This window comes from Ailuropoda melanoleuca, chromosome 3 (genome assembly GCF_002007445.2).
Source record: "Ailuropoda melanoleuca isolate Jingjing chromosome 3, ASM200744v2, whole genome shotgun sequence".
Lineage (NCBI taxonomy): Eukaryota > Metazoa > Chordata > Mammalia > Carnivora > Ursidae > Ailuropoda > Ailuropoda melanoleuca.
The window spans coordinates 118,263,289-118,277,729 of NC_048220.1; the positions used below are offsets into that span (position 1 = coordinate 118,263,289).

General features: G+C 36.9%; 1 protein-coding gene across 2 annotated transcripts in view; it reads right to left on the reverse strand.

The window, feature by feature from the left end:
* WDR70 (WD repeat domain 70) overlaps positions 1-14,441 on the reverse strand; it is a 303,131-nt gene that overhangs the window by 48,532 nt on the left and 240,158 nt on the right. For both annotated transcript variants that reach the window (XM_034656990.1, XM_034656991.1), the window contains exons 11-13: positions 11,413-11,512; positions 8,647-8,731; positions 7,092-7,230 (exon numbers count right to left, since the gene is read on the reverse strand). In XM_034656990.1, the coding sequence (XP_034512881.1) occupies positions 7,092-7,230; positions 8,647-8,731; positions 11,413-11,512 (324 nt within the window). The remainder of the gene's footprint in view (positions 1-7,091; positions 7,231-8,646; positions 8,732-11,412; positions 11,513-14,441) is intronic.

The following is a 14,441-nucleotide window of genomic DNA, read 5'->3' on the forward strand; positions in this document are numbered from 1 at the left end:
TTTCAAAAAATAGAAACAGAAGGAAAGCTACCAAACTCATTCTATGAGGCTAATATTACCTTGATCCCCAAACCAGGCAAAGACCCCCTCAAAAAGGAGAATTACAGACCGATTTCTCTAATGAATATGGATGCCAAAATCCTCAACAAGATCCTTGCTAATAGAATCCAACAGTACATTAAAAGGATTATCCATCATGACCAAGTGGGATTCATACCTGGGATGCAAGCATGGTTCAACACTCGCAAATCAATCAATGTGATACATCATATCAACAAGAAAAGACTCAAGAACCATATGATCCTCTCAATTGATGCAGAAAAAGCATTTGACAAAATACAGCATCCTTTCCTGATTAAAACCCTTCAGAGTGTAGGAATAGAGGGTACATTTCTCAATCTCATAAAAGCCATCTATGAAAAGCCTACTGCAAGCATTATTCTCAATGGGGAAAAGCTGGAAGCCTTTCCCTTAAGATCAGGAACACGACAAGGATGCCCACTCTCGCCACTATTATTCAACATAGTACTAGAAGTCCTTGCAACAGCAATCAGAAGACAAAAAGGGATCAAAGGTATCCAAATCGGCAAAGAAGAAGTCAAACTGTCTCTCTTTGCAGATGACATGATACTCTATATGGAAAACCCAAAGGAATCCACTCCCAAACTATTAGAAGTTATAGAACAATTCAGTAAGGTGGCAGGATACAAAATCAATGCCCAGAAATCAGTTGCATTTCTATACACGAATAACGAGACTGAAGAAAGAGAAATTAGGGAATCCATCCCATTTACAATAACACCAAAAACCATGCGTTACCTTGGAATTAACTTAACCAGAGACGTAAAGGACCTATATGCTAGAAACTATAGATCACTTTTGAAAGATATTGAGGAAGACATAAAAAGATGGAAAAATATTCCATGCTCATGGATTGGAAGAATTAACATAGTTAAAATGTCCATACTACCCAGAGCAATCTACACTTTCAATGCTATCCCGATCAAAATACCGAGGACATTTTTCAAAGAACTGGAACAAATAGTCCTTAAATTTGTATGGAACCAGAAAAGGCCCCGAATCTCCAAGGAACTGTTGAAAAGGAAAAACAAAGCTGGGGGCATCACAATGCCGGATTTCGAGCTGTACTACAAAGCTGTGATCACAAAGACAGCATGGTACTGGCACAAAAACAGACACATCGACCAATGGAACAGAATAGAGAACCCAGAAATGGACCCTCGGCTCTTTGGGCAACTAATCTTTGATAAAGCAGGAAAAAACATCCGGTGGAAAAAAGACAGTCTCTTCAATAAATGGTGCTGGGAAAATTGGACAGCTACATGCAAAAGAATGAAACTTGACCACTCTCTCACACCATACACAAAAATAAACTCCAAATGGATGAAAGACCTCAATGTGAGACAGGAATCCATCAAAATTCTAGAGGAGAACATAGGCAACAACTTCTATGACATCGGCCAGAGCAACCTTTTTCACGACACATCTCCAAAGGCAAGAGAAATAAAAGATAAAATGAACTTATGGGACTTTATCAGGATAAAGAGCTTCTGCACAGCCAAGGAAACAGTCAAAAAAACTAAGAGACAGCCCACGGAATGGGAGAATATATTTGCAAAGGACACCACAGATAAAGGACTGGTATCCAAGATCTACAAAGAACTTCTCAAACTCAATACACGAGAAACAAATAAACAAATCATAAAATGGGCAGAAGATATGAACAGACACTTTTCCAATGAAGACATACAAATGGCTAACAGACACATGAAAAAATGTTCAAAATCATTAGCCATCAGGGAAATTCAAATCAAAACCACACTGAGATACCACCTTACGCCAGTTAGAATGGCAAAGATAGACAAGGCAAGAAACAACAATTGTTGGAGAGGATGTGGAGAAAGGGGATCCCTCCTACATTGTTGGTGGGAATGCAAGTTGGTACAGCCACTCTGGAAAACAGTGTGGAGGTCCCTTAAAAAGTTAAAAATTGAACTACCCTATGACCCAGCCATTGCACTACTGGGTGTTTACCCCAAAGATACAGACGTAGTGAAGAGAAGGGCCATATGTACCCCAATGTTCATAGCAGCATTGTCCACAATAGCTAAATCGTGGAAGGAACTGAGATGCCCTTCAAGAGATGACTGGATTAAGAAGCTGTGGTCCATATATACAATGGAATATTACTCAGCTATCAGAAAGAACGAATTCTCAACATTTGCTGCAACATGGACGGCACTGGAGGAGATAATGCTAAGTGAAATAAGTCAAGCAGAGAAAGACAATTATCATATGATATCTCTCATCTATGGAACATAAGAACTAGGAAGATCGGTAGGGGAAGAAAGGGATAAAAAAAGGGGGGGGTAATCAGAAGGGGGAATGAAGCATGAGAGACTATGGACTCTGAGAAACAAACTGAGGGCTTCAGAGGGGAGGGGGGGTGGGAGAATGGGATAGGCTGGTGATGGATAGTAAGGAGGGCACGTATTGCATGGTGCACTGGGTGTTATACGCAACTAATGAATCATCAAGCTTTACATCAGAAACCAGGGATGTACTGTATGGTGACTAACATAATATAATAAAAAAAACATTTAAAAAATCAATATATTCTCTTAATAAAAACACAAAAAATTTTATGTGAAATTAAAGTGGTGATACTTTCATTGTATGCTATATGTCATTCTTTAGGTTAACAATACAGCAATTTTTTTAGACATCAAAATGTATTAATTTAAATGTCATATCTGAAAATAATCCATGGATGATATGATTAGATACGATATTTACTTTCTTAATGATCTTTTCTATGTTGTCAGTTTTTTAGATTTAATATGTACTACTTTTATAATCAGAAAAATTAAATCAGAAAAATATAATTAAAGTTAAAAAAGTTAAGTTGAGAAAACAGTAGCTGAAAAATGAATGAATGAATAAAATGAAGCAGTCTAGTTGAAAATACCAAAACAAATTTCCCTTCCCTTCCCTTCAGCGGCCATATGCCAGATCAGTTGTGCTAGATCTACAGCTATGTTTTGTAAATAAATGTTTGGTTTTATTCTTTCTATTCCTCACTTTGTTCAGTGTTTGCAGAAACAAAGGTCCCTCACCAAAGTACATAAGCTAACAAACAAATCAGAAGAGTCGTCAGGATCAAGTGTGAGATTTCTGGTTTTCTTCCTTTCTACTTTTTTTCCTCTTTACCCAAGGGAACACCTGCTATTTCTTTTAAATTATTGCCAAAAGCAACTGAGGTGAAGAGGCCACCATCTTAGATAATGCCAGGTCAAGAAACTTTATTCCATTATGCTTGGGTTAAAGAGTATAAATGGTAATATGCTAGTATAATTGCATAACCATGTCCTTTGATTTATATTAGTGAAAAAGGAAATTCTGTTAGTCATTATACAACAAATTATAGTTTGATGAAAAATTACTAAGCTAATAATAGTTCATAACGTTATTTCAGGGCTCTCCTGAATAACTGGAACTTTGAAAAGGTCTGAAAATGTCTATGTTTCTTCTAAACATAAATATTTTTTTAAAAATTGATATGTCATCTCCAAATTATATTTTGTCCATTCTTTCTCTCCCACACTTTCATCACATAAAATAGAGTAATGGTAGCCTTTTATGCAATATACAAAAGCTTAGGGTCCCATCTTACACAAAAGCTAAAGTGAGTTTGTAAACTCAAAATTCGAGTTGTATTCTGGAATTTATCTTAGAAAAGAGGCTAAACGCACTACTCAAATCATTAAAAAAATTAAATGACAAATGAGAAATATGCTGTTTTTTTCACTTGAGGAAACACAATTGGACTACAAAGAAACATCTAAAAATAATATCGGCAGAAATGTAAAATGTGTATGAACATTATACAATAAAAATGGTAAATGTTAACAAAACATTTGTCATCTCCTAGTGAAGAGAGTCTCTACATTGAAGAGAAAAAAAATTTTCAGAGCATATAACAATACAGAGAATGGAATTAAAACCAGTTTATCCTTTAACTTTTCTTCAAAAATAAATAGGGAAAATGCAATTATTATATTTTTAAAAGCTATTTATTGTGAAGCTTGCAGTATAGTTTTTAGCTATTAGGCAACTGTAGAGTTGTTAATATCCCTGACTGAAAATAATGTTTGGCTCCGTATACATGTGGAGCTTGGCATTCTAAAATATAACTATCTTGGGGTTTATTTTATTTTAGAAGAGGGTGTGAGAATACAATCACTCATACTTTACTGAAGTAAATGGACTCATCTAGGATAGACCTAAAGCCACCATTGTCTGTGTCTCATCAAGCAAGCACACCACTAAATGCTGACAGTAAGAATGAGATGTTGCTTTTTATGTAAATTAAACTCGACACAGTAAGTACCTTACTACAGCACAGTGGGGTATTTCCAAAAGAGATGACTATTCTGGTTTTTAATGACAAAAATACAATAAAATAAGAGATTTTTTGCTTGACCCTTCAAGCAAAATGTCCACTGTCTTTATCCATTCCAAAGAATACACTTATTTTCTTACATTCTAAGACTTAAAACTTTAGATGAGAGGGCATTTTAAAATTCTTTTAACATACCATTCTATTATGTAAACAAAAACAATGCTGTCTGATATCAACAACAAAAATGCAATCAAAGAGATCCTAAATCAATTATTTAAAAGGCTGCTTTAAAGTGCTGTGGCACTTTTGTCCCTATTTGAAGTTTTCTCTTCATCTGTGTATTAATATGGATCTCAAAATCTGTTTTCTGATTTTTCTAAGACAATTCAATAGAAGGTATATTCCATTTACTTAACGACCGTTCTCCTTTGTTTGCGTCTCTTCATTTGGTCATCCTTTAAACATTCAGGTTTCCTAGGGCTCATGTTCTCCATCCTTTCTGCTCTTTCCTCAATCAAACTAATCAGCAACCAACATTTCAACTATAAACTGTAAATATTTCTCCTGAAACTGTGTTTTCTTTCTCTTAAGCACCAAACTCACTGACTTATCTGCCTACTATCTCTAGCCAGAGGCCCTGCAGGTATTTCAAGTTCAACATATCAACAACAATGCACTGTATTTCTTCCAAAATCTGCTTTCTTTCTTTTTTCTTTTTCTTATCTTATTTTTAATCTTGGGGAACACTGGCCCGGTCTCCCAAGTAATAAACCTCAGCCTTCATACACAACACCAAATCTTGTAAATCTAACCTTCAAACTTCAATAAAAATTATCTGTTCTAAAGCCTAAATCGGACTGGCCATTCCTTTGCTTTAACAAACAAACACACAAAAAACAGACGATGAAGTCACCTTCTTATTGTGGTATACAAGATCAGTTTACCTTTCCATCTCTAGATACTTCTCTCCTGCCTCACTCTCCAAAGACAGACCTGCGCTGTACAGTATGTACTACATGCACTTGACAAGTTTACCATTCATTCATTCAACAAATATGTGTCAGGCACTGTTCTAAGCACTGAGGAGATCACAGTGAACATAAGAGACAAAGTTTCTGCTCTAGTGGGCTTACATCCTGGTGGAAGAAAACAGACAACAAACATATAATAGACGCAAGGAAGTAAGTACTACAGAGGAAAAGATCTAGCTAGAAAAGCAACTCAGAGCAACAGAGCAAACAGCATGTTCTATACTCTACAAAAACATAGGGTGTCTTAAAAGTGCAATCATACATCCCTTAATTTATTTAGGTTTCAATTTTAATTATAATTTAAAACCATAACACCATGAGTAATACTGAAATGTATAGTCATTTAGAGGCAAAACAGAACACAGCTTACTTCTGGAACAACCAATTATAATAATTTTATTTTTTGAGATTAAAGTTGATAGAGTCAAGAATGTTTTTCTTTGATTCTAGTGTTTTGGTTGGCTCTTGGATGTACCCAAAAAAAATTATTATTAGTGCTGGCACATTTCAAATTATGTCATGAGATTAGAACCTATAAAACTTAAGTACTCACCTAGAATTAGTCTCATTGTTATTTCATTGTCTTTAACTAACTCTACCACGGTTTCAAATTCAGGGCCTACAAATTAAGACTCCACAGTAATACTACAACATTAGAGACAGGAGCTTTTGACTAGTGATTTAAAAACAGTTGTTCAATTGTCTGAAACATTTAAGTACATAATATGTCCCAACTGTTTACAAAGAGCTAAAACAACTGGAGAAGTCTACAGAAGGGCGCTGTTTAAGACATAGGATATTACCAAAGGCTTTGACTGTGAGCCAAAGAAAATTTACACAGACATTAATCAGTCTGTTTCATACTCAGAAAATAACCATGATTTACCTTACCTTCTAAATACTAATACATACTTTAAAATACTAATACATACTTTAAAACACTGTAAAGGAATTCAGCTTTTCCTTTGGGAAACTTCACTATTACTGTATTACATAGGGCTCCAGTATCAGGACAGGAACGAAGGAGTTAGTGAATCAGTGCATGCATACTGGTGTTTCAGTGCTTCTATAAATATGTAAAGAAAACTAATGGGTTTTTTTAGATGCAGAAGTTAACTGTGAAATGTTTTAAACTTCCAAATAACTAAATAGAACTTAAGCTCAGTGGAAGCTGAGTCTTACTTCAATGACAACTCTGGCAAGCAGAATTCGGTCAAAGTTTTCAAGGTTTAGGAAACAATGATACAATTCATCACTTTCTGAGGGCCTAACTCTCACTTCTGTCCACAATCCTGAACCGTCACAAACCTGCGCCCTGCGGGACACTCGTTCCTGCATCCCACATAATGATCAGCGTCTGCTCGCCTCAAACTGGTTGGCGAGGGGCAAATGTCCCTGGCCCAGCTAAATTCTGATTGAAGCACAGGCCCATGGGAAATACAGGGTCAGAGGAAGGAAAGTGTAGATCAGCCAGTCTGCAACATACTAATAATTCCTGTGTTGGTGAAAAAAGCAGCTACCATTGCACTGTAAGGGCCAGAACTTATGTTCTATTTAAAAACTAAAACCAAAACAAAAGATGACTAAGAGGCAACTTCACTTCATTCTCAAGGCTGAGGAAAGAAGAATTTACATACCGCATCCGTGATGTCTATTTCATACACCCTTTGGAAAGTCCTGCGCTCAAAGAAAACAAGTTTGCCGCTGCCACATCCCCTTTGAACAGATGTCCCAGTGACTATGAGTTTATCATCTGGACTGAAACAGCAGTCAGTCCTACAGACAAAAACAGTGTGTAAGCATACGCTTATGACCGTACAGCAATGAGTTAAATAAAATATAAACAACACCACTGTAACAAGAGGTAACTCTTACAGAGGGCTCACAGTAAGTCAAGCACTTATATTAGTTTGCTTAATCTTCACAACAATCCTATGAGGTAGATATTATTATCCCCATTTTACTGAAGAAGAAATTGAGGCAGAGAGAGATCAAAAAAACCTTGCCCAAGATCACAAAAGTAAGTGGCACAGCTGGGATTTGAACTCGGGCAGTCTGATTCCAGAATCTGTGCTTTTAACTTCTATACACCATATTTTTTAATGTAAAGGAAGTGTGGGAAAAACTCAAGATAGACCTTGACGGTGCTACAGACAAACAGACATTGTATGACTAATGTCTAAGTAGTGATAATTTTGTCCAGTTTTAGAATTATTTTTTACCACCACTAGCCACCATCCCCAAATAATTTGAGTTTTGTCAAGTCAAGGACCATGAAATGAGGAGCAGGTTGAACTGCTGGAACCTAACTGATGGCTATGATTCAAGAGCCCTTGTTATGAGAGATCTGGCCACCTGATTGTGAATAATCTAAGACATGATCCAAAGAAGTTATGTAGTTAGCATAGCTTGCAGCAGGCATAATAGCTCAAAAAATTCTCATCAGCTATAAATTCACGTTTGTTTGTCCATCTGTTTGTTTTAACAGATAAATGCCATGGGCAACGGACCACGCTAGAGTTAGCACTCTGCTATTACAGTTTCTGCTATTACAGTTGACGCTTCCATCACCTTCACGCTCTCCCTATTGGTCATTATTTAACACAGATGTGAAATTTTATTTCTACAAAAATAGGAAGTTTTATTTAGGCACCAACTGTAGGACTTAAAAGTTCAAATCCCACCTCAGTTGCCTTAGAAAAATCTTTAAATGCTTCAGTTGTCAACTTAATAGAATGAAGATAACGGTGTTTGGCTACCTAGAGCAAGGCACTCTGAACAACTGAAGTATACTGAATTACTGACTGGAATGATGACAAGAAAAATAATAATGTTCAGTAACTATGAAATATTGCTTTGATGGAATGGGGTTCAAATTTTAAAAGACAACAAATATGTAGGCCTACCCTGTCATTTACACATATTAAAAGAACAATTCAATCCCTTAAAATATTATTACTATCCCAAGACCTATGTGTGTATACACATGGAGAAACATATGAACATGTTTCACTTCAAAAAAATTTTATGGTCTGAAGAATGTGCAAATGAAAGGGAAAAATAAAATGCATCTTTTGAAAAACAGATTTCAAATATTCTTCCTGTCCCTTTTAAAAAGACATATGACATAAAGTGAAGAAATTTCTTTTCCATTCTCTTATGTTTATCAATTATTTAAAATATGCTACTTACATTGGGAACATGGTAGGAAGATCCGAGGCTGAAAAAAGTGGCTTATTAAACTGTCGGATGTCCCATAATTTCAATGTATCATCACCTGATATAGGAATGTAAAAGAAAAAAAAAGAAAGTGAATTGTGCAAAAAACTGTTCTAAGTTTAGAGTTTGCTAAACTTAGTGTATAAGTATAGGAAGGAAAGAAGGAAGGGAGGGAGGGAGGAAGGAAGGAAGGAAGGAAGGAAGGAAGGAAGGAAGGAAGGAAGGAAGGAAGGAGAAAGATGCACATAAGCGAATTTTACTGTTTTAAAACTAGGGAGTTTGAAAGTAGTGGATGTGAGAACAGTAGAAAGATTTATGATAATGAACTGGCCTTCTAGAAATAAATTTTCAAACTGAGGGAGCATCTGTAGGCTAGAGGGAAACCTGGAGAATCTACTCTAAGGAGTGATTTTACAGCAGCTGGCAGTTCCCCTATGGTATAGTTGAGCATAACCTGACTTCTTAAGAAGAAGTTAATTTAACAACCATCAGGACTGAAAATAGTTCAGTTCACAACAGATCCTTTCTCCCCCTGGTGTGTAGATGAAGCTATCCATTAACATTAATGAGAGTGAGCCATGTGATTCTCTTCCCTCCAGTGTAACTCTACCTGCGGCTATCATTCTTCACTTTGCTGGGGAGTACAGCTCTTCCAAAAGCTCTTTAAAGTATAATGAATATCCTTCTAAGAATCTCTTTTTTTTATATTTCTATAGGGCTACTAACTAATATTCCTGACCAGAATGAAAGCCAAAACTCATATAAGTAATGTCTTTGCTGTTCTTTCTCTCCAGTGTCCACAGCTGAGATCTGCCTCAACCCCTTGGGTCCAATAAAGAATCAGTATCAGGTGCAAGTGAGGTGAGTGGAGATTTCAATAAAAATCTCCATTCTCTCCCAAGTGACTGTTCCTCTGAAACCCAACTTTTGGCAGGTGCACTAATCCACAACTGGCTGACTGGGGACCTGCTTAAAATAGAAGGACTTTGTAAGACTCACCTTTTTTTGCTTTTAGTCTTTAAAAAAAGATTACATATCCTCATAATTCTCAAACAATAAGAAGACATTAATCTGCATTACACAGTTCCGCTAACGTGACAGTTTCTGGAGCTAGCAGGCGTACCTTACAACACCCGGGGGCTCTGCTGAACAGACTTCCATCTGCCATATTCTATGTATTCAGGAAGAAAAGTGATGGAATACGGTATACATGCTGTGTTGGTGACACGTAACCTAACAGTTATTATAGGATGGAAGGGGAAGGTATGAATTATCACCAAAATGGCTTTGACTAAAATGAGGTTATTAGTCCTATACTTCTAGTAATTATCAACTGGATTGGGGCTGGTCTGTTTTAGAATCCTCTGAGAGGAATTTTCAAACCATGCTTCCCTCTTATTCTCTTGTCTCCCCACTCCATGTTGGAGATTTGGGTATATCATTCTAAAGCTGCAAGAGTAAATGTGAGAATTTCCAAGCGAAACATTTATCATTTGAAAAACTTTCTCAGAAGATTCAGATACACACTCTTGGAGTAAGAACCACTATTTTTAAGTAAGGAGTATATATAATCTTAATTAAGAGTCATCTCAGGACTCAAATAGGTTAGAACTGATGGACCAAAATACATATTTTATACAGACCCCCCTTTTCCATATATACCACAAGTAGAAAATACATGTGCTTTGATGATTTACAATTATGTAAGTGAGGGTAGTTTGGATATAATAGACAAGGCTTCCTCAGAGGAAAGAGAATCTGATGCAGTTCCCAAGGTACACAAACATGCAATGGCTGAATCTAGCGAGAGCTAGGCCAAGTCTATCTCCTCCTCACTCCCACTACTCCCTACATCAGAGAAGGAACTCTGTTTATGATGTTCACAGTTTAGACCCAGCACCTAGCACAATGCTTGCTCAGAGTAGTTGCTCAACACAGAGCAGCTGAGTGAATGACCGAATGTAGTGTTGCTAGATTAACATGGCCTACAGAATAAAGACTAAATCCTTTATGTGATATTTAAAGCCATCTGTAATGGCTCTAATCTACTTACTCTACTGATTCTTTTCCCTCCCCACAGTTGGGCCTACAGGAAGATCCTCAGTCATGTCCCATACTTCCCAGAATGCTCTGCTCATAAGCTGCCCTTACTATTCCCTTGTCTCCTTCTGTCAACACTAAGCTCATCCATGTGAGAAAGAATCAGCAAGAAGAAACCCATATTCAACCATATGAATGTGAATAAATAAACTTATAATATGGCCATATAGAACTATGTAGCCATTTAAAAACTAACATCCAGGTACACAACTTTTTTTTTTTTAAACTAAATTGAGGTACAGTGTTCAAACTTAAAAAAAAAAATAAATGGTGAGCCAACAGAAGACTCTAAATTATAAAATGATATAGGAAGAATGTAAAACATGATCTATAAAATTCCATAAGTTAGAGGCAAAGGTCATCCTTTGAGGCTTCAAAATCTGATGGAATTTGAAGCTAAAATAAAAACTTAGGCAAAAAAAGTACATATTTTCTAAATTTTACTTGATACCTTTTAAGAAAACAATATTGCCAAGTTAGAAATGCATTTTAATGAAAAAAAAAAAGTCAGACCGGCAAAGGCACATTAACAAAAGCACAGCAAGCTTTACTGTTAGGATATTAGTGTAACATTTGTTAGAGTTAATTATGATCATTTTTAAATACAGAAACACATCCAAAAGAAAGTTTTTAACCTACCTCCACGAGAGGCAAGGACATTACCATCATAGGAAAAAGCCACGCAAGAAGTGTCCGTGCCTGGGTCATGAGCTTGTTTATAGTGGAATTTAGGATGAACCTGTTTGCAAAGACAAGCAAAGTGTAAACATCTCATCTAAATTCAAATGAGAACATTTTTGTGGCAAGGGTATTTTACTTTATCATCCAGAAAATGATATATGTAAAATATAAATTTTACTTGACTATAGTTTTCTTTATTCTGGAAAATAATTCAAAAGGTTTCTAAAAACATCCATTTACTTTAAGAATAAAAAAGAGATTAAGTCCCATTTTTCAGAATGCCTTAGCAAGCTCTGAGCAACACAAGATTAACACAGTATTTAATTCTTACAGCATAAAGTTATTGGGACCATTTCCTACAGTTATCTGAAAGAGTAAGTATGAATAAAAATTACAAATGAACATATTATTTATTAAATTAAAAATATAATTGTAGGGATGCCTGGCCGGCTCAGTCAGTAAAGCATGTGACTCTTGATCTCAGCATTGTGAGTTCAAGCCCCCACTGGGCACGGTGACTATTTTAACACATATATATATCGTTGTATTCCTAGTACATGCCAGACACTGTGCACGTGGTTGTAGGTCTTGAACTCTCTTTAATGTGCCTGTAGGATAACGTTGTTGTGGAGGAGGAAGAGGGCAAGGGCTAACCCTGACACAATGCTAATCATACCCTACTCACTCTACCCTTTACTATCTTGTCTACTTAATTCAATCACTCTACAAGTTAGGTTCTACTATTCTCATCTGCATTTTACAGATTAGGAAACTGAACCACAAAGACTTAAGTACCTGGGTTAAGGTCACACAGCTAGTAAGTGGTACAGCTGGGTGTCTGAACCAAAAGGCCCACTCCTAAACACTACATGATACTCCTTTCTCTAGTGATGTATGTTAATAGTCTTTTTACTTCTAATGTTGCTTCTTCACAGTTGATGACTTATAAAAGTAACTCTACTATATTAATCTTGTCACTCACTGATGAACCAGAAACCAGCACAGGCAAAATACTAGGGAGTCAATTATCCCAGCTCCACCAGGCTGGATAATCGCAATGAATGGACCAGGGACACTGCTAGTGATAACAGCACGTAGGTCTCTCCTAGGAGCCACAGGAATAGGAATACAAATGAATCCATCTCCTTTGGTCTTATGTCAACCCTAACAAAAATGAGTAACAAAACAGAGTTCATGTCCGTTAGCCTCCCACCAATATCCCTGACACCCTGTCAGTGAGCTTCCACTTCAAAGCGTCCAGTAATGAGGAGCACCTCATTACCCCATAAAAGCAGGCTGAGTTTTTGTTTGTTTGTTTTAATAATTTGTATATCTTGAAATAAATTTGTCCTTTCTCTTCCCCTGATAATCTTAGAAATTTGTATTAAACATGGTCCTCATGCTTCCACCTTTCATGGGTACAAATAATTTACTGACTCAACTTTTCTTTTAACTGGGCATCAACTATATGACAGACACAAAGTTAAACAGGGAAACACAAATGTGACAAGATAAACATGGCTTTTCTCCTTAGAGAGCTGACAGTCCCCTGAAAAAATATGGGTAAGCATAAGAAGTGACAAGTGATACAAAGGGGATGTGAAGAGTAATAAGTGAGCATTGAGGAGAGGTGGGGGGGGGAAGGAGTGGGGCAAAAAGAAATCCTGAGACCCAGTGGACGAAAGTATGAGTTAGCAGATGAAGGAGTAGGATGCAGAGATAAGAATGAGTATTCCAGTCACAGGGTACTGTGTTGTAGTAGGCAGAATTTTGACCCCCATGACCTCCATCCCCTGGTGTCATGCCCATAAACAATGTCACTCTACATGGCAAAAGGGACTCTGCAAGTATAACTAAGGTTACTAACTAGTTAACCTTAAAAGAGATTATCCTGGATTATCCAGGTGGGGCTGAAGTAGTGACCCTGAAAGCAGAACTTTCTCCTGGCTGAGGACAGAAGAGGAAGCCACAGAGACACGACAGAGAGTAAGTCAGAGAGACTGGAAGAATCAAATGTGTTTGACATGCCACTGCTGACTCAAGGAAATGGGGATCTGAATGCTGCCAGTAACCAGTGCGTTTGAAAGAGGACCCTGAGCCCCCGATGAGAGCCACAGCCTTGGCCAACGGTTTGATTTTAGCTTGATGAGACCCTAAGAAGAGAATCCCACCACACCATGCCAGACATCTTACCTACAGAAATTGTGAAATAATAAATTGGGTGTTTTTTTTAAGGCACTAAATTAGTGGTAATTTATTATGAAGCAATAGAAAGCTAACATGTGCATAAAGGTAAAAGAGCTAGTTGTAGTCCGAGAACTAAAAGCAGCTAACATCAGCTGGAGGGAAAGGAGAAGTGGGGGGATGGTGTGAGCAGGGCCTCGATTACCAGGAGCCTTGTAGGCCATGTTAAGGGCTTAGATTTTATCCTGAAGGCAAAAGGGAACTACTTACTGGAGATTACTCAGAGGAGAATGTGACTAGGTTTGCTTATTTTAAAAAGATCATTTTGGACATATGTGGAGAATAGATTGGGAGTATTTTGCTCCTTAGAAAAACAAAACTCTGCTACCAAACTCAATTAGGAAAATTTGCCACTTAGTCATATTTCATCAAGTCATCAACAACTAAACTCTAAATAAAACTTCTGAAAGATATGGTAGTGACAGCAGGTTACCAAAATGTCTGTACTTAAATTTGGCCTCTCGGTGAAATTAACTCAGTTTTTGTTTATTTGTTTTAAATGCTTTGTTTCTTTTTAATGCTCATAAATACATATACACATCTAAATAGAAGGAAGACCCATCATTCCAGGAGGAGTAAGGCAGTGCAGTATAGTAAAACTTGGCCAGGACCAGGAGATAGGAAATCCAGACTTCGTTCAGTAAAACCTAGCAGTGCGACTGGAGACAAATTTGTCTCTCCAGATCACAAGTCTATCTGCTGTAAAATAAATGGATTGCACCAGATGATTTCTAGGGTCACTG